The sequence below is a fragment of the Delphinapterus leucas genome, chromosome 7 (assembly GCF_059928025.1).
Source record: "Delphinapterus leucas isolate spDelLeu-1000000601 "Yukka" chromosome 7, BTC_Dleu_Yukka2, whole genome shotgun sequence".
Lineage (NCBI taxonomy): Eukaryota > Metazoa > Chordata > Mammalia > Artiodactyla > Monodontidae > Delphinapterus > Delphinapterus leucas.
This window is the reverse complement of record NC_143135.1, coordinates 52,468,395-52,491,671: the sequence shown is the minus strand read 5'-3', so window position 1 is coordinate 52,491,671 and position 23,277 is coordinate 52,468,395. Positions and strand designations below refer to the sequence as shown.

Sequence of the window (23,277 nt, the reverse complement as noted above, 5' to 3'; positions counted from 1 at the left end):
ACTGGAGTTCTACAGCTAGGCTTCAAATGATCCCCAGCCTCTGAAATCAGGGGCACAGTTGTGTATAAGTTTGTGTGCATTTTTAATGGAGAGTCTATATCTTTTAATGGATTCCCTAAGGTGGTTGCCACCCACTCCCATTGCCTATACCATGCTGCATCCCTGGAGGTGGTGGCCTTTGAGCTGGGTCTGGAAGTTTGGACAGGACTTCATGAAGCAGGATGGAGAGGCAAACAATGGGGTGGGGATGTGAAGAAGGCCCGCTGGGTAGAGAGAAGAGCACATGTAGGGGCTTGTTAGGGGGAAAGAATTCAACATGTCTAAAGAATGGCAAGGGTGCTGTGGGTTCTTTCTTTTTTTAATAAATTTATTTATTTATTTTTGGCTGTGTTGGGTCTTCGTTGCTGCGTGCGGGCTTTCTCTAGTTGCGGTGAGCCGGGGCTACTCTTCGTTGCAGTGCGCAGGCTTCTCATTGCAGTAGCTTCTCGTTGCGGAGCACGGGCTCTAGGCATGCGGGCTTCACTAGTTGTGGCGCACGGGCTTAGTTGCTCCACGGCATGTGGGATCTTCCCGGACCAGGGCTCGAACCCGTATTCCCTGCCTTGGCAGGCGGATTGTTTTTTTAAAATTTATTTATGTATTTTATTTATTTATTTTGACTGTGTTGGGTCTTCGTTGCTGCACGCGGGCTTTCTCTATTTGCGGCAAGTGGGGGCTACTCTTCATTGCAGTGAGCGGGCTTCTCATTGCGGTGGCTTCTCTTGCTGCAGGGTACGGGCTCTAGGTGCGTGGACTTCAGTAGTTGCAGCATGCAGCCTCAGTAGTTGTGGCTCACTGGCTCTAGAGCACAGGCTCAGTAGTTGTGGCACACGGGCTTAGTTGCTCCGCGGCATGTGGGATCTTCCCGGACCAGGGATTGAACCCGTGTTCCCTGCACTGGCAGGCAGATTCTCAACCACTGCGCCACCAGGGAAGTCCCAGTTCTTGCTCCTTGTTTATTTGTGCTCCAATCCTGGCTCCTGGCTCCCTGGTATCTGCCTGCCCTGCAACTTCCCAGCATGAGTCTACAGCCTAAAGGAACTCCGGGCCAGGTGTCAGGATCTTCATTCTGGTTCCAGTCCTGTTCTCTGCTAGATTTTACCACCATAGAATCTAGTAGGAGACTTAATGCCTTCTCCTCCAACTCTCAGGGACAGGGTGAGAAGAAAGTGAGCTCACAGGTGTAATTGCTTGCGGCTTCTCATTGGCCAGAGGCCATGTCAGGGAAGAGGGCTGCTCCCTGAATCCCTGAGAAGTCGCTGGCCCTTACCTGTTCCACCCCTGGCTCTCAGCCCCATGTCTCTCTTGTGATTACTCCTGGAGTCTCCTCCCTGACCAGCCTGGATGATTTTAAGCACAAGCACCTCGTCTTCTTCGAATCTCAGCTCAACCCAGAGGTAGACTCAGCATGAAGCTAAGACTGCTTGAGCACCACGGCCTCTACCCAGGCCCTGGGAGAGGCTTCAGCAATATGTTCCTGTTGTCAAGTTCTCAGGAAATTTCCGAAGGTAGACACTTTCACCACAATGGGTCAAGATGGCTAGTTCTTTCCACTCCAAGTGTCCTTGTTTCCCAGTTTCCCTTTATGTGAAGCAGCTGGCATGGACATTTCTGGAATAATGCTAAGGGGGAGTGGAGTTGGGGATCAATTTAATTTGGATTCATTGGGATATAGTTATGTGGTTCTCAGTCACCTCTATGAATAGATAAATCATTGCTAGCTACCTCTGTGTAGAGAATGGCTTCTAGGAATCTTCCTACCCACAGTCCAACTCATTTGGCATTGTGACATCAAGGTGTCATATCCAGAGGTCATCTTGTGACATGAAAGTGTTTTCTCCTGCCTGGCCCTGGAAGTATACAGACAACAGAGGAGAAACAGGTTTAAAATGTATGGAACCAGAAGCTAGTCTATAGAAAATATTTCCAACCGTTAGGGGGAGAATTTTGGAGGTATGCACAGCAGTTAGTAAAAAATGTTATGCTATTTTTCTGAATTGTGAGATGTATTTGTTTTGACTTCTTTTTTCATTCTAAGTAAATATTCACCTTTTTACCTAATTGTGTGCTCTTTTTCTTAAAGAGGACTCCCCAAATTGTGTAAGCGTCGGTTCCCACAAAATCTAGATCTAATCCTGGCTCTGACATTTATTTTGTGTGATGTTGGGCAAGTTGCTTATCCTTACTGAACCATCTCCTCTTCTGTAAAACCTGAATGGCAGTTTGGACAGGTGAGGACTGGGAAAGCCTTGTGACATTATTCTACTTCTGAAACCATTACTAGAGAAAGTAGTCGAGCCGAACAAAAATTAGACCAGAATATACAGGTAGGGGAAGATGTAATATATGAGAAATAACGGTGAGCAATGAATCCAGCAAACCTTAAATCTAAATAACTGGAAATAATCTGGTTGTTGCAAACCTTAATGCAGTTTGGAAGAAAGGATTTTTGTAACGGAAGACACATTATGCAAGAACAAATTTAATAATAAGCTATATCTATAATTCCAGATTATTTCTGCAAAACCTGGGAAACAAGAGGGAAGGAGGAGGAATATGAACATACAAACAGCCTCATCTTGTTGGAAGAGACTCTGAAATTCTTGGCACTGATAAATACAGGCTCAGATATCTGTTAGACATTTAAAGGTATCAACCAGCAGAACAAAAATGGGAATTAGAACTTTTGTACCTCCCTCTTCTTTCATGTGGCATAGCCTCAAAGCCCTGCCGCTGAGAGCTGCCCAGAGGGCCAGAGCCACGTGTGCCCCCAAACCCCCAACTTCCCCCCTGGCCCACAGCACAGGGCTGGACACGGATTTGGGAAGCTCCTGCTTCTGACTCCCTGTCTCTTGCCTCCCAAGCAACTAGATTGGGCTGGAAGCAGATTGGGAAACTCTCTCCCTGTCCCAGAGAGATAATCAGGCCAGATAAGACTAGCCATAAAACAAGACAAGGCAAGACAAAGACTTCTCTGTTCAGACCCAAGCATCCCACAGACCCACTTATTACACAGAGCCACGCATTATTGCTTCTAGATCACAAGCCCAGGCATCACAAAGAACAGGTTCTTACGCCAACCCAGGCATCACAGAGAACCAGATGTTACCCCAAAATGTGGGTGTCACAGAACCAGACATTGTCTACACAACCCCAGGTGACATAGAATCAGGCACCTGGGAGGAAATGGTGAAATTAGGATTCTAGTCACAAAAGTCAAAGTGGCTTTGGTGGGCCCAGGTCAAATGTGTGAAATCTTGGCAATGCATGGGTACCAGTGAGTCTATGCTGAGTTTGTTTGGTTTTTGAAATTAGAAAATGCCCCAATGTGGGAGCTGGGTCCCCCTCTCCGCCAGGCAGAGAATAGGCCTCACCCAGACTCTGGCTGCCTGAGGGCAAGGGCTGGGATTTCCTGACTCCAGAGAGTGAGGCTCCCTGCACAGCCAAGGCCCCTGGGGCCCTTACACCAGGCTTCCTGAAGGCCCTGCCTAGCCTGGATGTCATGAGTGGGACCAGTTCCCTCCCCGGGGCGGCTCCCCAAAGCTCAGGGCTCTGCCTCCAGGGGGCGCCAAATGGACACTTCTCAACAGAGGCTGTACTGGCCCCAAGTCCAGGCTGAGCGGGGCTGGGGAGGAGACCTGAGTCTGTCCTGGCCACACAGATGGTCACAGCTGAAGAGGCCTGAAAGCTGACAAGTTCATTTCCACCTGACAGAGATGGAGGCTGGGAGGCTGAGGCTCAGAGAGGGTGTTCCAGGTGAGCAGGAGAGCAGGGCCAGGACCCAGTAGGCGGGGCAGCCTGGCCTACTATTGTCCACTTCTCTATCCTCGGGCCCTGGGGGAAAGATATGCAGTCCTTCCACCCAGGAAAGCCTGGTTTCAGGTCAGCCCGTGTGGCTGGGGGAGAAGAGGGGGAAGACCCTCAAGCTTCAGAAGTGGCCAACACAACAAACCCGCAAGTAACTCTTTGGTTCAGGTGAGCAAACAAAGGCCCAGAAAGGGTCAGTGGCTTGCTCAAAGCCACACAGCAAGTTAGTGGAGGACTCATAATTGGAAAACAGGGCTCCCAACCCCCAATCTCAGGCAAAGGGCCCAGAGGAGGTACTCGCCGTGGCTGCCACTCCTGGCCAGAATGGGGCCCTGGGACAGCTCACACTCTGGATTCCTCAGGCTCCTTCTTTGCCCCTGACGCTAACAGCTGCTGCTGTAGGCCAGGGTTGGGTATGGTCGCCTTGGTCCCCTCCTCTTTGTCCTGCTGCCTTAGGATGGCCAAAATCAAGGCGAAACAGGCCAGAGAGCCTGTCTTGAAGAAGAACTGGAGGCCGATGAACCTGGGAAAGAGCAAGTGACCCTTGAACTCAGGACCTCCCCATTCAGGGCTTGGATGCAGAGTGGCGTCAGCAATCATCACCCATTATGTAGTTGGAGATGTTGAGGCCTTGTGGGGGATAGGCCTCCAGCCCCAGGGCAGTGGACCCTGTCACCATGGCTTTGGCTGGGAGCCCCTAGAATTGACCCCCATGGGGGTCCTTCCTTGGAAGGGGGAAAAGGCTCCAAAGAAGCCTGCCTGCCCTGTGCTGACTGCCTCATGGCCTGGGCTGGCCCTGCCTCTCTCTGGGTCCCTCTAAGGGCTCAGCGGGCCTGAAAGTTGCAACTCTGGATCACATCACTTGCCGCAAGAAAAGGAGGATTCCCTCTCCTGTTTGTCTAATTCACCAAGACTCTTCTTGACTTCTCCTCCTCTAGGAAGCCCTCCTGGAACCATGCACTCCTCAGAGCTGGAAGTGAACAGCTCCCTACTCCCAGCTCTGCTAGTAAGTCCCTCCCCCCAGCTGCCCATCCATCCCAGGGCCTGCAGCCTCTCTGCCTTCAGGTTCCTTTGGGCTCCCCATTGTATGGATGGGAAGATTAAGTCCCAAAAAGGCAGGTCTCGCAATGAGGGAGGCAGAGCGGGGCCTGCATCCTAGGCCTCCTAGGTCCTAGATAGAGCCATCTTCCTGACCCACCCCAACTCTCTGTTTTTCTCACACCTGGGCTGCTCCCCTGATTCTCCCCTCACTCAGCCAGCACAGACTGGTGAGGCCCAGCTTTGCCAGTTATCAGCTGTGTCACTTTGGGCCACTTACTTAAATCTCACTTTCCTCATCCATCAAAAGGGGAGACAATGTCTAGCTTGCAGGACTGGTGAGATCAGCACTGCATAGAGCGCCGATCACCTTGCAGGTGGATGCCAGTGGACCTCCCCTCCCTGCTGGTGGCCTGCCTGGGACCCCAAGAGTGTTTCTAGAAGCTTTCTCACAGCCCCCTAGTAGCCCCTATCCCGGTCTCACCGGTTTCGAAGCAGGTCGTGGTCATAGTAGTGGCAGACGGCCCGACGCCCACAACTCTGGGCCCAGTACACACAGGTGGTGTCAATGGCACTGCCGTGGATCACGGGGCTGGGCATCCAGGCTGGAGGAGGAGGTGTTCAGGGAACAATGGAAGCTGGCATCCCGGTACCTCCCCTGCCCACTCCCTGGTATATATAACTTCAGGGCTCTGAGGCACCGAGGGCCTCTTGGCCCATTAAGTCTTCAGCCTTCAAGCCCACCCCTTACCCTGGTATTGGATGCTGTCTACCTGATGGGCTGTCTAGCTGCTTGCGCACCCACCTCCAGGGTACCTAGGTCGGATCTGTGACCCTGTGAGCCAGTGAACTCTAAGGTCAGGGAGCGGGCCCCACTCATCCCTGTGCCCCCCGGGCCTTGGACCAGTGGTCCCCAGCACATTCTTTACCCAAAACTCTCAGGAGCATGAACTGGATCCCCACAGCCAGAGTCTTGTCTTCTTTCTTCACTCCCCTAACAAGCAGGGACAGGGTGACATGAGGATTGAGAGGGTTCCAGCCTTCAAGGGGCTCTCACCATCCCCTTCTCTCCCACCCCCCAGCACCAGCCTGCCCCCAGAGGTTCTTGGGGAGCGGGGCTCAGGCTCCACACTCCCTTCAACCTGTAGAGCCAGGTCCCAGCTATACCCACCGACCGTCAGGTCCCTGTGCTGACCTCCCTGTGTTGCCAGTCACAGACACCCCTCTCTCCCCACTCCCTGGTCCCACCAAATTCTCCCCTTCCTCCTACACTTGGCAAAACCTGAGGCTGGGCAGTCAGACACGCCGTTTAACTTCCCTGATCACTATGATGTCTCAGCCTGGGGTGCCCTGGCAATCACTGGCTCCTCTTCCTAAGTAATCCCAGCAGCTGGCATTTGTGGAGTGCTTACCATGGCTCAGTTATTCTGTACTGCGCCCCCACGTCCCCCGCATATGGCAGGTATAGCATTAGGCCCATTTTACAGGTAAGGAAACTGACAGATAGTTAGACAGGTTGAGTGACTCGGCCAAGACCCCACGGCTGCTGGCTGTCAAGGGTTGGAATTTGTGCCGTACACTGCCTGCATGAACTTCTCTTAATCAGCCTGCCTGCTGGGGCACCTGACTCCTCTACTTTTGCTCTTGCAGCCAGCCTGGTTTATGGATCTACATGCCTTCTAATATTGTAAGGGGCTCCATCCCCCTTCTAATTTTCTAGAAAACAGATGGGGAATAAAATAATCCCAGCATAATGAAAATTTGGAATTATCCTGCTCTGAGGTCCTCTTATGGCCTCAGGCGACAGTTTGTCAGTCCCAGCAGGCACCCTCAGGACAAGGGCCAGAAAGATCTTGGACCAAGAGGCAGTGCTCAGCACAGGCTGGGTCCACAGTGGGCACCTAGTGCTTGTTGACTTGAAGTGGAAGAGTCGTAGACCACACTGATGGGGTTTGGATTTCTAGATGCACCACCTGTGACCAGCTCACTGCAGGTCGGGTGGGGCGGAGAGTCAGGTGACGCTCCCCCACTTCCTCCTCACTGTGACTGGAGGCCAGGGCAGGGGCTTAGGTGTGGCCTCTCCTCCTCTGGGGAAAGTAGGGGTCTGGGCTCTGGGCCTTGGCATCAGTACTATTCCACCCAAAACTTGCTACATGACCCGGGGCTAGCTCCTGAATTTCTCTGAGCCTCAGTTTTCTTATCTTTAAGATGGGGAGAAAACTTCATCTCAGCAGTTGCCATGAGGACGTAGACAGGACAGTGAGAGCCTGGTCTGCTTTGGGGGCCCAGGACACCTCCTTCTTCGAACACCTCCCTCAGGATCCCTTATCCTGCCTGTGGTTAAGAACCTCGTGGTACCCACTGGTTCCAGCACGCCCCTGCTTTCACCTTAGGATGAGCATGAAGGACGGTGTGTGGGTGACACTAGCCAGTGCGGCACCCAGGCTGACCAGGATCATGAAGGGCAGCACCAGGTGGCTGCAGGCCGAGTCGCAGGAGCCCGCTGGCACAGGGCCACCCCCTACCACGCAGCTGCAGTTGGTATAGAAGACCTAGGGTGGGGAGGGGGGAAGAAGAGCCTTCAGAAACGTCTAAGGACAAGCAGCTGGCCAAGGGGTCAGGCCCCAGGAGGCTTATGAGAGACCCGTGGACACACACAAACTGGGGCAGAGCTGGCTGGATGCTGGGATTTCTGACCCCTTGCCTGAGTCAGGATGGCTTGAGCAGCCTGACAGGTAGCTGGACACAGGCTGTTTGCACACAAATGGGCTGAGCCCAGGCTGAGGCTGTGGGGAGAGGGGACGTGGAGAAGAGGACAGGGAGAGGGAACTAGAAGAGAGTCACCCCCAACACAGCACACATACACACACACACACTCACACACATACCTACGTACTCACACTCTTACACATACATACACACACTCACTACATATACGCACACGTACTGTCAAACATACACTCACACCCCACACACATGCTCACACACTTATATACTCACATACACTCACTCATTCTTTCACCTGGTGATGTCAGAATGTTCCAAATTCCTGACTTTCTGTGCAAGGAGTTAAAGCAACAAAGTATTTTTGAGGAAGGAATTCAGATTTTCCAGTTCAGTGTTCCCCCTTCCCGCTTTACTGAGGTCTTCCAGGGCACTGGATCCTAGAGTGGATTCTCAAGGAGAGATTCAAGCACAGGATGGAGAGGGGCAGATAGCATCAGTGGGAGTCTTGTTTAGCAGGTAAGGGAGGCGCAAGGAAGGCTTCACCAAAGAGGGGTGTTGGATTTGGGTCTTGAGGAATGAATAGGAGTTCACCAAGAGGAAAATTGGAATGAGTAGAGGGAAAGCTAAATGTAAAATCACAGTGGCATGAAAGAAGCCAGCAAATCTTTCCTTCTGTCGGGAGCAGAATGCATGCAAAGAGAAGGCAGAGGGGAGGCCTTCTCTTTGCATGGGGGGTGGGGTGTGTGTGTGCTGGGACCACACTGTGAAGAGCCCTGGACACGAAAGAGAACCTGACTGCTGTTTCCAGAAGCAGGGTGGACTAGGTGCCCTGTCAGTCATCCTGCTGACAGCAATCTAAAATGCTGGATAAAATAAAACAATGAAAACAATGTCCTGAGAGCATCTATGAGCTGGCAGGAAGGAAAAAATACTCAGGTTCAGTACTAAGTGAGGCAAACCCAGAGAGGCGAGCAGAGGCCTGAAACAAGGTTTGGCCGCCAGGTGTTTGCAGAACCTTGTGCAATGGAGCACAGCTTTCTGAGGTTGGGGGCTACAGGGCCAGAGGACAAGTCCTAGACCTCCTTCCTGTCAGGTGAAAAGTCTAATAGGAGATGCCCGGAAAACTGGGGCCCCACCAAAGGCTGAAGAATGAGGAAAAGCTGACCCTTTTCTAAAGTGCAATGAAATGTCCTCAGGCTCACGTTTGATTGCAACTCTCATTCCCAGCCCCAAGGTGGCCTGGAAAACCACCTTTTTTCAGATTCTTTCAGAATTGGTCTAGACCACCAGTGTCCTCAGATGCCTCAATGGGAGCAAAGCTGAGCCAGGAAGACCTGGCTTTTCTTTTCTGCCCCTAGATCACAGTTTCCCAACCAGTGTGCCCCAGAGACCTCGGCCTCAGCTGAGCGACAGGCGTGCAGGGAACACATCAGCCCTCAGGGTGACCTGGTGAACTCCGGGCAGCTGGAACTCTCTGGGCCTTTCACCTCCAGCTTTGGCAGCTTTAGACTCTTCCCAATGTGAAAAGGGCTGGGAAGCCCTGAGATGGATGCTGGGAGCCTTGGAAAGGTTTTAAGCACGGGAGAGATAAGACCTGATAGCACAAAATCTGCTCTGGCTGATGCAAGAGGATGGACCTGATTGGGGAGGCTGGTAGAGAGGCAGGAGGGAGGCGGAGGGGGAAGGAGAAAAGGATTCTGATTTGAGAGATATTTAGAAGGTGGAATTAGGGCAAGGTGAGAGAGAAAGAGACGGGGAGAGAGAGAGACAGAGACAGAGAGAGAGAGGAGAGATTGGGGACCTAGGATTCCAGCTTGGGTGTTTGGGTGCTTGCCATTGCACAAGGCTATACCGCCATATGTACCTGCCCCCCTGAGCACACACTGTTTGGACCCTCACCACGGGCTGAGCAAGCCGCTGGGTCGGAGATACAATAAAGGGACAGGTAAGTGGAGAAATATGCCAAGGCCAGGTTATCGGAAGAGAATTATCCTGTTCTTTTTTCTGGAGGCAGAAGGTTGCTGGGAGAGATAAAAAAGCTAGAGGCCTTTCTCTTGGGGTTTTCCCAGCCCTTCATTCATATTCATCTAATTCCATGGCAGGAAGTTCGTCTTATGAAAGACTTTAATCTCTCCAGCTGCCTCTGATTCTCAATCCCTAGGACCCCACCCCCTGAGCCCTAGATGCTGCCAGCCTTCCAATCTCACATTTATTCATTCATAAATTGTTACTGAGTGCAGCTGTGCTGGACACTGACTGATCCACCTCTAGGCTGAGTAGCTCAGGTTGGCCTGAGGAGGCAGGCTCACCAACAGACAATTCCAGGCCAGGGTGACAGTTCGTGAGTGCTGACCAGGACTCAGCTACACCCTCTTCCAAATACTATACCCAACACAACCTCTGAGGATGCACTGGAGAGGGGACTGGGCTCAGAGGCCAGAGCCCTCAGCTCTAGTCCCAGCTCTGGCATTAAAACTTTGGGCAATGCCTGGTCCTTTCCTGGGTCTCCATTCCCCATCTGTATAATGGGCATAATAGAAGTGTGTATTACTGCATGCTTAAAATTCCTCAGGCACCGTGCTGAGTGCTTTTCATGGATTATGTCATGTGGCTCTTCACTTAATGAATTTATCCGGGTAAAACATTAGCACAGTGCCTGGTATATAGTAGGCACTCAATACTATCACCTCCATTTCACAGACCAGGAAACTGAGGCACAGATTAAAAAATTTGCCTAAGGTAACAGAGCCAGTTAGAGGCGGAACAGGGATTTGAACCAGGTGGCCTGGCCACTGTGCTCACAGGCCCCTATCCATAGGAGTTCACTGTTGCCTTGGGGATCCAACCCCAGCTGCCAGGGCCTGGGGGACTTTGGAAGGGTCTCAGGGAGATCAAACCAAGTCAGGACAGTAAGTGCTAGGAGGCTCGAAAGCCTGGATTGCGATTATTCCAAATGCGAACAGTTTACACAGCTCAGGTGGTGCCTGGCTGGTTTCTGAAATAACATCAGCCAGGTGCTTTACTCTGCGCCAGCCCGTGGGGCCCAGGTCTCTCCCTGTAGGAGTCTTGGGCTTAGATGCAGATGCCCAGCAGGACACAACGGCAGGGGTCCTGCATGATGGGAGTGGGGGTCTCCGGAGAGAGGGAGGCGTCATAACAACCAGCCTGACACCACACCCACACACACATGCTTTATTCCAGCTGGTGGGGGGTGGCCTGAGGAAGGTGAGCATTGTCCCCACTTGTCCTTTGGGGGCAATGAGAGGAAAGGAGAGGAGGAACCAGCTGGTCTTGGTGGTCCTTCTAAGATTCACATAGAACGCACTGCTGCTGGTTATGCTTGTCCACTCCTCCTCTCTCCCACAACCGCATCCCCGGGAGTTCCTTGACAGCAGGGACCCTTGGCTCTGGCTCTGTCCTCAGCCCCCAGCACAGGGCCTGGCACAAAGGAGAGGCTCCACGAAGGTTTGTTGACTGACTGACTGACTGAATGAGCTCATTGCTCCAGCCTCCCCACTGGTCTCCCTGTCTCCTGGCCTGCATTCTGTTCACCTTCCTCTGCACTATGGCCTCAAATGTGATAAGACACAGGTCTGACCCTGTCACTCCCCTGCTTAAAACCCATCCAAGTCTCCGCACTGCTCTCCAGATAAAGGCCCCACTCGTGGCCTGGCATTCAAAGCCCTTCCTTGTCTGGGCTTTGCTTTCCCTCCATGAACCCTTATGCTTCTGCTCCAATAATTTCCTTGCAGTTTCTTGAAACACTGTGTGTGTGTGTGTGTGTGTGTGTGTGTGTGTGTGTGTGTACCATGTGATGTGCCCTCCCTGCCTGGAAAGCCCTTCCCTAGTTTGCCTGCCCACGCTTGAAGATCCAGCACACCTGCCATGTCCCGTGAGGCCTTTTGGGACCCTCCCAGGTGGGATGTATCTCCTTGCATCCTTGTCTGTACTTGTGAGGACCACCTCTCCCACCTATCACCACCCCTGGAATTCTTGAGTTACTTCCTTCTGCCCCTCCCCTGCATAGACAGCCAGGGCCAGATTTGGTTCACCTCTGTGCTCTGAGCCCTGGCACACGGCTGGGCCCAGGCTGGCAATGAAAGCTTATTGAAAGAATAAAGTTCTACATCTGCCAGCAGAAGGAGACAGATGACACAGACAGAGAGATGAGCCAGAGTGAGACCGTTCAGAGCTGGGAGTGGGGCAGGCGCACAGAGGTGGGAAGGGCAGAGCCCATGGGAGGCAGAGGGAGCGGCCAGAGGCCTGACCCACCTGGCCTTTGTCTGGAGCCTCGTGGACCACCCGGCTCCTGCAGCCTGCGTGGCAGGGCGTGAGGTACTCCACCCGAGCGCTGGAGTCACAGACAGGGTTAAAGTCGTCTGACGGGCAGGAGCAGGGCTCCGTGCAGCCTGGAAAGAGCTCCAGCCCAGGCTGGGCACTGGTGGGAGAGAAGGCCGGCAAGGTTGGCCTGACCCTTCCTCCCTCAGGCCACGAGCCAGGGCTCCCTCAGCCCGGAAACCTCCCCTGACGACCATGGTCAGAGATTTCAGCTCCACACAGAGGTTTTTCACTGTTAGAGCTGCTCCGTGACAGGCAATGGTGAGCCCCTTGCAGTGGAAGCTGCAAGAGGCCTCCAATGGGAGAAGTGCGGAGCAGAGTCTGGACCAGAGGCTCTGAGACCCCCTTCCAGCCTCAAGACCCTACAAGTCTTTGAGCTGCTTCTGCAAACATCTCTGCTCCTCAATGACCCTTTCTTTTAGGGAGCATAAGGTAAATTCTTCTCAGAATTTAGTCTCAGATGAAAAGTGCCTTTATCTCAATGAGCTGGATTGCTTCCTTTTCTGGGAAAATTAGAACTGTATGTGAGGGGCCCAGTCAGAGTACCTGAGTAGTTGTGGGATCTCTGGCCTGTTCCTGCCTCTCTCTGGCCTCAGTTTCTCTGTCAGCTCTGCAGGTTCCCCTTCCCGTCACCATCCTGCAGTCTCATGACCTTTCCCTCACTCTCACTGCCCTGTTCACTGTCTAGGGCACATTTTAGACCCACCTGACTCCCTTCTGGGGGCCTTCCCCCAAGTCCCAGGAGTGACTCCGCTCTAGTCTGACCGGGTACGGGGATGCCCAGGGGCAGGAGATCAGAAGGGAGGTGACTCCACCTTTCTGAGCCTTGCTATCCTCATCTGTGAAATGGGGATAATGGTAGGACCCATCCCGGAGATCCCGTGAGGGTTTAATAATATGGAATATGGGAGGAGCTGGACGTGTAGGGGACCCTCAGTTCTCAGCAGCTGTTGGTACCATTAGTTGTGCTGGAGTTTGAGAAATTCTCAGTTTGTTCAGCTGGTCCCCAAAGGCTTCTTCAATGAATTATAACCCAAAGCTGAATAAATTGCAAGAATATAGATGAGAACCTGGATGAGATGAGATGTCAGGGTCAAGGTGAGAGGCTTCAGAAGAAGAGACAAATGAGGCATGTGAGGTAGGCTCACTTTTTCCCATTTGGTTTTTTAAAAAATTGTGGTAAAATATTCATTTACTTTTTACTCTAAAAGTCATGAAAATGTCCTGGCTCCCTCGTCAGACCAGGGGCTTCATGAGGGCCTGGCTGAAGCCCCACCTCGGTGCCTAGAACAAGGCTCTGCAGACAGAAGGACCCACCCTGGACCTTTGGGAAAAGGAGAAGGGACAGGGAAGGAGGGGAGAGGGAAGGGAGATGGGGGAGAGGTCGGCGAGGTGGGAGCTGGGACAGAAGGGGCAAGGGCTGAGCATTTCTGGGCTGAGGTCCCTGTAGTCACACAGAAGGAGCCCTGGGTGTGGAAAGTTGGCCCCTGGGTGGAGGGAGGAGATGCCAAGGGAGAGGAGAGAACAGAGCAAGTTGGGGGATTCTAGCTGGGTGTTGGGCCAACCTAAGCCTGGAGCAGTTTCCCAGGAAAAACAAAATCATTCTGGAGAAGAGGCAGCAATGGAACTTCCAACACTGTCTCCAAGACGGTTCCCAGGGGAGAGGGTCTATGTCTATAGAGGACTGTGGGCGGGGTGGGGGAAGGAGAAGGGAGATAGGCATCAGCAGGCTTTCCCCCTGCTGCCCCACAGATGTGGAAAAGAACTCTGGAATTTTAGGGTCATGGAACAGCAGAATTTTAGCTCCCAGCCTCTAAGGACCAAGGATCTCTGAAGTCTCCAGGCCAACTCCTTCCCAGGGCATAAGTCCCCTCTGCAGGACTCCTGATAGGGGCCTTCTTACCCGTGCCGTCCACACAAGTGGCCTCGTCCTGCCTCATCTTCCACCCCGCCCCAGGCCTGAGCTGTCCTGCCCACGAAGTCCCATCCCTACCTAGTGGTGCCTGACACCTTCCCTGGAGCCTCCAGGAGACAAGTCCCACTGTTCACAGCTGAGCCAAGCGGGCAGGGGAGGGGAGGGGAGGGGAGATTTGAGGTGGGGGGCGCCCCACTGACCTGGCCTTATTTGGGCCACCCCCTCCCGTGTCCCTGGCACCCTCCTGCAGCTTTTACTCACAGGCTCTGGCACATACTCACCCAGGCTGGTGGTTGATGCCTGCAATCTGGTGGGTAGAGCAGCCCATGAAGAAGAGGGGCGTGCTGAGAAGCAGGCAGAACAGAGCCCCCAGCAGGCAAAGGGTGCCGCAGTGCATGGGGCCCAGGCGGAGGCGCTTGACCAGGATGCCCCCCACCACGATGCCCACGATGGCCAACGGGATGGTGAGGCAGCCTATGAGCAGGTTGGCATAGGATGCTGTGACGGAGAACTGGCGCTCCAGGAACTTGGGCAGGAAGGTGGCCATGCCTGCCACCATGGACGACATGCACACCTGGGACAGGACAACCAGCAGGAAGATGGGGTGGCGCAGGGTCCGCAGCATCACCCTGGGAAAGACTGTTGGGGTGAGGGGAGGGAAGATCAGAGTGGACTGGCCATGCCACGTGTTTCTGTCCCATCCTGCCTGTTCAATTTGTTCTGTTCTTTCCATCCCATCTCATTCCACTTAATTCTGTTGCATTCAGTTCCATCCCATTACATTTGACTCCTTTCCATTTAATAATATTCCATCTTTGAAATTCGGTTGCTTTCCATTCCATTGAGTTAGACTGCATTTTATTCAATTGCACTTCTTTCCACTCAGTTCTACTCAAAATGCGATTCCATGTAGTTCCCTTCTACACCATCCTATTTGATTCTGTCTCATTCATCTCATCCCATCGCATATCTTCTGTTCTACTTATTCATCTCATTTTTACCCCCACTCAGTCCTTTCCATCCTGTCCTGCAATAGCTCTTTCCAAGCCAACCCAGGCCTTTGTTTTCCCTTCTATGTCCCCAACATGGGACAGCGCCCACTCCCCTGATTTCCCCATTCCTAGTTTATGTTTCTCCACAGCACTTTACCTAACATACTACACATTTTACTCATTTAGCCATTCTACTGTCACCCCAGCAGAATGTAAGCTTCATTTCGAGCAGGGATTTTTATCTGTTGCGTCCATTGCTGAATCTCCACAGCCCAGGGTATACAGTAGGCACTCAAAAAATACTTATGGAATGAGTGAGAGAGTGAATGAAGAGACAATGAATGAATGGACATACAGACTAATAGGTGATCAAATAGCCAAATGTTGGAGCAGAACCTAAGACCTCCAGAGAAGGTGGAAGCTGAGCAGGCCTGGTGCTGGGCAGCTTCTTGCAGGTAGGACAGAGGTAGGGTCTGAAGAATGAGAGGATCTGGAGAGGTGGAGGGGAAGGAATTCCTATAGGGGCGCAGCAGGGGCAAAAGCATGGAAACAAGAACAGACGAGACGGCTCTGGCTTTGAAGCCCTCAGCTCCCATGCTGCCTCCTAAACCAATGCCTGTGTACAGGTCTCCCTCGTTGCAAGTCTGCTAAACTGAAGGGCACATGACATTGGGTTGGTCTTGAACTCTGAGCTTCAGGGCCTTCATCAGCAGGGGCAGCCGAGGTGACGGACCAGAAGGCTTTGTGGGACTCTTTCTCCACCAACAACAAGAGAGAAAGACGTGTTTCTGCCCTCAGGAGGCGAGATGAAGTTAGACATAAGGTGTGAGGGACAGAGGAGAAAAGACCTTTCTAAGAAGAGGCATTGGGGCTTCCCTGTCGTGCAGTGGTTAAGAATCTGCCTGCCAATGCAGGGGACACGGGTTTGATCCCTGCTCCGGGAAGATCCCACATGCCGAGGAGCAACTGAGCCCGTGTGACTCAGCCACTGAGCCTGCGCTCTGGAGCCCACGAGCCATAACTACTGAGCCCACGCGCCACAACTACTGAAGCCCGCATGCCTAGAGCCAGTGCTCTGCAACAAGAGAAGCCACCGCAATGAGAAGCCCGGGCACCACAACGAAGAGTAGCCCCCGCTCACTGCAGATAGACAAAAAGTCTTTGCAGCAGCAAAGACTCAACACAGACAATAAAAAAATAAAAATAAAAAAATTTTCTAAAAATTAAATAAAAGAAGAAGAGGCACCAGAGGAGCTTTAAACACTTGCCAGGCTGGGCTGGTGGGGGGAGATGGCCATGGGCTCCTCTGGGCCGAGTGGGGGTGAAAGCGGGGCTCCCTTCAGTTCCTGCAGCTGCAGGGCCAGGGAGTTTCTGTCCTCAGAGCATGGCCAGCCAAGCCAGCTGGTTCCCTAGCCCCCTGGGCCTGGCCAAGAACTGTTTTCTTGGGCAGGGTGGCTGGGAGCTGGGGCTGTGGAATTCCCCCTCTTCCTGTCCCAGGCCTTCCTCCTGTCCTCAGTTCCTTGCCACACACGCAGTGCACTCAGTGGCACTTGGAGCGGGGAGAGAGTGACGCCGGGCCTTCACCCCAGCGAGCTGCTCCAGCTTCCCTCCCTTCTTGAGCTGTCCTGGCCAGGAGTAGCCTGGGATTGGCCCAAGCTGTATGGGTGACCTCATGGTGCAGGTAAGGCCAAGAGAGGGCAGGGACTCGCCCAAGTTCATCTAGGAAGGTCTGGGCCAGGCCAGGAGTTGCTGGGAGCTTCCTGGTTCCTCGTGTAAGGGTCGTTATCCCTTCTATCCCTCCAGTCCCACCCCATCCTGCGTCCCTGTGCCTCTGGCTCCCTGACTCCAGAGGGCTCCATCTCATGGACCGTTTCCATCCCGTTCTCCTGCGCTCATCACTGCAGCACACTTTGTCCCCGTTCTCTGTCTCTGTAGCATCTCCAACCTGCCCCTAGAACAGATGGAAAATCCCCGGAGGGCAGGGCTATGCTTTAGTTTAAATAAGGATGCCTGAAGGGGAACTCCAGGGCTGTCTCCAGCTCAGAGACTTTCTTTCCCACTAGACAGGGGCTTCCCTTAAGTCAGCACAATGTCTCCTCCCATCAGACAAGCCAGGGACTCTGTCCACTGAGAGACTATGTCTCCCTTATCAGACAGGGGCCTCCTCCAGCAAAGAAGCCAGGTCTCCTCCATTAGACAAGACAAGTTCTCCCTCCATTCAGGGACTATGTACCCTCCAGCAGACAGGGACCTGTGTCTCTCCCATCAAACAGGGCCTCTCCCAGCTCAGGGACTCTGTCTCCCCCATCAGATAGCCTTTCCTTAGCTCAGAGACTGTCTTCCCCTGAGTTTAGGACTCCTCCAGCAGAAGGACCATGTTTCCTCCTCCCTCTGCCTCCCCACTGGTCCTAGGTGGTCAAGGCCAAGCCTTTGGATCAGACTGGCACCTCTGGAGCTCAGCAGAAAACCCAGAAGCCAGGGTGGCTGACCAGCCACAGGGCCTGTGCCGGCCATGCCTTGGTCTCCCCTAGGATCATGTAGGAGCTGAAACCATCAGAGATAATCTGGCCCAGGACACCTGCTCCAGGATCCAGTTTCAGCGACTGGCCCCAGTTTTCCTCTGGGCTGAAGCCAAAGCAATGATTAACAAGCTCTTCCATGGAACAGCACACTAGGGCCTTCTAGCAGCTGGGGGTGACCTGAGGTTAGGGAGTCTAAGCCCTTGTCTCTAGGCCCAGCCTCTTGGGTTCCAGGCCCCCCTTTCCCTGAGAGTACTGGAGAACCAGGGGCTAGATCACTGGCACCTCAGCACCAAAACTTAGGCCCCAAGAAGTGGGCCTAATTAACTTCCTATTGCAAAATTCCTTGGGGATGGGGGGGTGGTTCAAGCAAACTCTGTGGTTATCACCCTCCTAAACCACAGGCAACTCAATTTACTGTCCTGTGATATGGTCAGAATTATAACAGGAGGGCAGGGGTGATGACTGAAAGAATAATTGTATCATATCAATACAAGCACAGTTTTTTAATCCATATGAAGGACCTTCCATTCATCCTCCCATTTGAGTCTCCTAACCGTCCTTGAGAGAGGCAGAGCAAGGATTACTGACCCAATCTTTCAGATGAGGAAACTCTGGCTAGAGGAAGAAAGTAACCTGTAAAAGATAGTACGCTGGTCAGTGTCAGGGGCAGGCCTCTAAACCAGATCTTCTGACTTGCTGTCCAGTGCTCTGGCACACCACAGGCACTCAGTGTTTGTGGGATCAGACTCTTTAGAAAGGATGGTGTGGTCACAATATGGACCCTGGTTATTGATCAATTTAGTTCATAGTCTCAGGGTCAGAGTGACATGGATCTCACCTCTCACTGTACAGATGGAGAAACTGAGGCCCAGAGAGGAGCAAGGGCCCAGGACAAAAGCCCAGATTTCTGGACTTCAGCCCAGAGCTCCTTTGGCCCATGCCACAGTCAAGGACTTTAATAAAAATAAATATTTACTGAGAGCCTCCTGTTTGCAGGCTCCATGGTGGGAGGAGAAGAAGGGTCACAGATGAGCCAGCACAGACCCTGAGCCTCAGGAGCTCACTGCTTGGTAGAAGGGTTGGACAGTACAGATCTGAGCTGACACAGGAGTCCTGAGGTTCGGAGAGCCTAGAGGAGAGAGAGCCAGGCTGGGGGAAGGACAGAGTGGTTTGACCTAGAGGGACAAGAAAGATTTTAATAGGTAGCGATAAAAAAAAATGATGTTCCAGGCAAAGGGGACCCTTTGAGCAAAGACTGACCAGGAATATATGGTGCTCATGAAGGGCCTGTAGCTGTGGAAGGTGAATCAACAAAGGCTGGAAGGGCTGGATTCTGTACAGTCCCATGTGCCCCTCTGGCCCCACCACTGGCCTCAGTTCACTTACCTTTGATAAACTGGATCACAGTCAAGTCTGGGGCAATCTGGGCTAGGCCATCCTTCTTCTCTGGGGACTCCCCAGGGCTCCGCTCAGAGGAGGCGTCCTCACCCTGGAAAGACACATGGCCAAGGGCAGTCAGCTGGAGGCCAGGCATTCTGCTCAAAGATGCTCTGGGCTGGGGAAGGGAGCTCTGGGAGAGGAGAGGGCGGGGGTCTGTCACCGCCAGCAGTGTCCCATTTGTTCTTGGCCCCGTAGATACTTAAGTAGTTTTTGAAAAAATGGATGAAATTCCAATGGTTGAACTCTGTCATCACCATTATTAACATCGTAATAACCGACATTACCGTGAAAATTCCCACCGTAACCACCACCATCATCATTATTCTCATCACCCCATTCACATCACCAATATCATCACAAGTAAACAACCAATATAGTCCTTACTATTGTCATTGTCTCTGTCAAGGTCACTAATTGTCTGCACAATCTCACAATCATCACATCATCACTGTCACCTGACCCTTCAGAATCACCAGCAACAACGTCATTATCGGAATCACTAATATCATTATCGCCGTCTCTCACATCACTGTTCTCCCTACCACTGTCTTCACCACCACCAGCAGCATCACCAACTTCTATCCAAGGTTATCGCCACCCCGCTATCTTCAGTTTTGTATCACTCATGGCTGTCATCACCTGGAGAGTCACCATGAGCAGGGGCCTCCAGCGACCATCCTGTTCCATCCTGTCTGCTGCGACAGGAAGGGAAGTGGGTTGGGAGAGCCAAGAGGCAACAGCCCCCTCCTCCTTTTGGATGAGTCAGACCACACCCAGAGGGGATTGCTCAGCCCTGCGACCACACTATGAGGAAGCTCATGGCTACCCTGTAGTGTGCCCCTCCACCTAGGTGAGGATGGCCTCTGTGCAACTCCTGAAAAAAAGGTCTCTGATCCCAGAAAAGAGAAGACTAGGGGTGATACAATTATGGTCTTCTGATTGTGCCAAAGAGGGAAGGAAATAAGGATAAATAATGGTTAATGGTTACTAAGCACTTACTACCATCCCAGTGCTGTTCTAATGACAAATCCATTAACTCATTGAAACCTCACAGCAACTTTCTGAAGTAGGTACCATTGTAATCCCTATTTTTCAGGAGATAGAACTGGGACACAGAGAGATGAAGTAACCTGCCTGGTCACACAACTAGTAAGTGGTTTGGCTAGGATTTGAACCCCGACAGCTTGACTCCAGGGCCTGTGTGCATTTGGCTGGTTCACCCTAAGGGCAGCGGGGACCAAGGCCCTGAGGGAACCAGCACTAAGTGCTGGGTATTCTGCCTGCCTTACTCCAATACAGCAGTGCTTTCAGGCAGGTACTATTACTGTACCCATTTTTTATATGAGGAACTAAGTCTTAGAGAAGTTGTTTCTGGCACAGGGTCATTCAAGTATAAGTGATCAAGTGGGGTCTGATTTTACTACATTTTTCTGTGCAGCCTGAGACCAAGATTAGAACAACAAGTTCCATGGAGAAAGACTGAAGCCCAATGTGACGAGCAGCTTGGATGAGGCTGCCCTGGGAGGAAGCGAGTTCCCCATCACTAGGAGCATGCAAGCACAAACGGACCTCGCCCTGGTCTGGGGTGCTATTACCATGGGGAAGGGTGGGTTGGGCTGGAGAACTCACCTGAGGTCTCTGGTTCTGCCTCTTCTCTCCCCACAGAGCCTCTGTGATGTCCCCATAAGCTTCACCCTCTGGCTGGTGTCTGACGCCTTCCCTTCTGTCTCCCATCTTTTTTTTTTTTTTTAAGGGAGAAAATACTGGATCTCCCCACATTTCAGGACCTCCACGAGGGCCCCCACCCTGGGAGTGCCCTGTTCCAAGCCTCTTCCACCTCACTTCCAGGTGTTGGCTGGCTCAAGGCTGGCCCTGCCCCAGCAGGGAAATTCATTCAAACATCCGTTCAAGTGTGTTGGTCCCCCGTGGGCTTCTCCCTTCCTCGTCTCTACTTTTTATTCCAGCAGGTACTGGGCTCTGGGTTTCCTGGCCTCAGGGGAGGTTCGTGGCAGGGCAGAAAGTCATGGTTGCAAGATTTTCCTTTCTGGCTTTTGTTTCCAAAGCCTGATGCCATTGAGAAGATTAATCTGGGTGTTTTGGGGGCTGGTGAGGGGGGCTGTGAGGAGAGGGAGAGGAGAGAGGGGTTCCCTGAGAAGCAGGAAGCCACATAGCCTCTGCGACAGTACCCAAGGAAGCAGTTCACTTCTGAGGGGCAGGCTACAGAAGGACTTAAGGAGGCTGGGTCCCCACGTTCCCAGCCGCATGGAGCTTCTCAGCTCCTAGCAGGTTAAGGGGGACCACATGGGCCAGGATGGATTGAGGCTGATACCTGCTAGGGGTGCGGTGGGGGTGAGGATAGGACCTCCCTGGTGCCTGGACACCCTGTAAGACCTCAGGACCTTTGCTTCACCTTGGTGGGGGAGCCCTGAGAAAGGCTGAAGTTGAATTTCCTACTGAGCCAGGAGGATAGGCATTCAGAGTAGAAGTTAAGTTGATTTTCAGAGAAAATAACTATCTATCTTATACACACTTAGGGTCTGAGTAAAACCTTTTTCAGTGTCTCTCCGTTGCTGAACTCTGAGCTCTGCAAGAGGAGGGACCACGTTTACCTTGTCCTCTGTTGAAACTCTGATGCCTAGCACAGGGCCTGGAGTGAAATAGTGCATGTCTGTGAAACATCTGTGAAAAGAAGGAGTGCAAGAGATGGCTCCCACAGACAGTGGGTGCAGGCAACGCCAGGCTCTTGGAAGGAAAATGAGAAGAACATCAACGGGAGATGCTATAGTGCTGGCAGCAAGCTCAGAGATGGCTGCTGGTTCAAGGGAGGGCAAAGGGTCCACACTGAGCCCCCAGGGCCTAGCAGAACGGAGACTCCAGGCATGCCAGGCCACTGGTATGTGGGCTGGTGACCCCTGCTCCAGCCTCACTGGGACCTGCAAAGGAAGGAGACTTACATGCCACACAGGAGCAAATAAGTTGTGAGGTTAGGTAATGCCGACTAAAACCTGGCACTTGCCGTCTGCCTCTACAAGGACTAAATCACAAGCCGCTGTGACCACTGACCTTCAACATCCCCTGAAAGGAGTTCAGGGTGGAGACCAGGAATAAGACATGCTGTGCTCTGGGAAAAACTGGCAGAACAGGCCTTCAGACAGTTAGATATTTTCAGGAGAAGATTTTATGAGCCCAGTTTGTGCATCTCCTCATATCTAGAAAAGCACTAAAATCCTTCATGGTGACGTCTGCTCCTAGCAGCAACCTTCTACAAAAATGTGTGCTTGATTGCATGTACCACACCTCCTTCCCCAGCTTCACCAAAATCACATACATACTGACCTTCCCCCCTACCTCTTTGGAGCGGTTTCTCAGAGCTATCTGAAATGCTGTCTCCCAGGCTATAGTCCTCATTTTGCCCCAAATAAAACTTAATTCACAACTCTCATGTTGTGGTTTTTTTTTTCAGTCGACAGTAACTTGCACAACATCACACAAGTAGCAAGTGGCAGAGCTAAGATCTGAGCTCAAGCCTGCCCGAGTCGAAAACTTACACTTTATGCACCAAGCCCTGTGAATCAGAAGTCTGGTGCAGGACTGGCGGAATTAGGAGGCACCTTCGTGGGGTGATGTGAAGGGGCCTGAAACCTGAGTCTTGTTTCTCTGGATGAGGCACTGTGGGTCTATGATTTATATCTCAGAGCTGTGCTGTCTGATGCAGCCACCAGCCGCATGTGGCCACTGAACACTGGAATAATGGCCGGTCCAAATTGAGATGGGCCGTAAGTGTAAAATACACATTGCATTTCAAAGACTCGGTATGAAAAAATGGAACGGAAAATATCTCACAATTAGTTTTTTTATAGTTATGATATGCTAAAATGAGAATGTTTTAAATATAGTGGATTAAAGAAAATTCTTCTTAAAATCAATTTCTTTTCCTTTTGAATGCGGCTACTAGACCATTTAGAACAACATTTGTGGCTCACGTGATATTTCTTTTGGACATGCTGCCTTAAGGAGAATGAGAGAATCTCCTTACTCTGTTCTCAGTCCTAGCCAAGCTGTGAGAGAGCGTGTGGGAAGGTCCAGGGTCCCGGAGCGAGAGGGGTGCTGTCCCAGGAATGGAAGTAAGAAGGGTGGGGATAGATTGACAACTTCCTAGGTTTCCTGTCAGGGAGAGGCAGTCTTGCCCTTCAGACAGGCAACGTCTTGTGAGTTCCTTGCCTGGGGCTCCTTGTCCGCAAGTAAACAGTAAAAACAACCACAGTGTCATCTCTGCTGCCACATGCATGACCCCACGTTGTCTACACTGCACTTTCACATCCACTCTGTCATTTAATTCCCACAACAGTCTGGTGTGGGGACGATGACTGCACCTATTTCACAGAAGAGGAAGCGGAGGCCCCCAAAGGGCAAGTGTCACCCAGGGAGTAATTGGCAGACTAGGCTTTATTACCATCCC

General features: G+C 52.2%; 1 protein-coding gene across 8 annotated transcripts in view; it reads right to left on the bottom strand.

Moving 5' to 3' along the window:
* Positions 1-1,280: 1,280 nt before the first annotated feature.
* SLCO2B1 (solute carrier organic anion transporter family member 2B1) overlaps positions 1,281-23,277 on the bottom strand; it is a 72,632-nt gene continuing 50,635 nt past the window's right edge. For 7 of the 8 annotated variants that reach the window (XM_089915312.1, XM_089915314.1, XM_022593823.3 and 4 more), the window contains 7 exons: positions 18,765-18,867; positions 14,146-14,503; positions 11,884-12,049; positions 7,273-7,436; positions 5,814-5,878; positions 5,369-5,489; positions 1,281-4,369 (listed from right to left, as the gene is read on the bottom strand). In XM_089915312.1, coding sequence (XP_089771438.1) covers positions 4,189-4,369; positions 5,369-5,489; positions 5,814-5,878; positions 7,273-7,436; positions 11,884-12,049; positions 14,146-14,503; positions 18,765-18,867 — 1,158 coding nt within the window. In that variant the 3' untranslated portion in view covers positions 1,281-4,188. Of the gene's footprint in view, positions 5,490-5,813; positions 5,879-7,272; positions 7,437-11,883; positions 12,050-14,145; positions 14,504-18,764; positions 18,868-23,277 lie in introns of all 8 variants that reach the window. The other variant, XM_089915313.1, reaches the window with a different exon arrangement.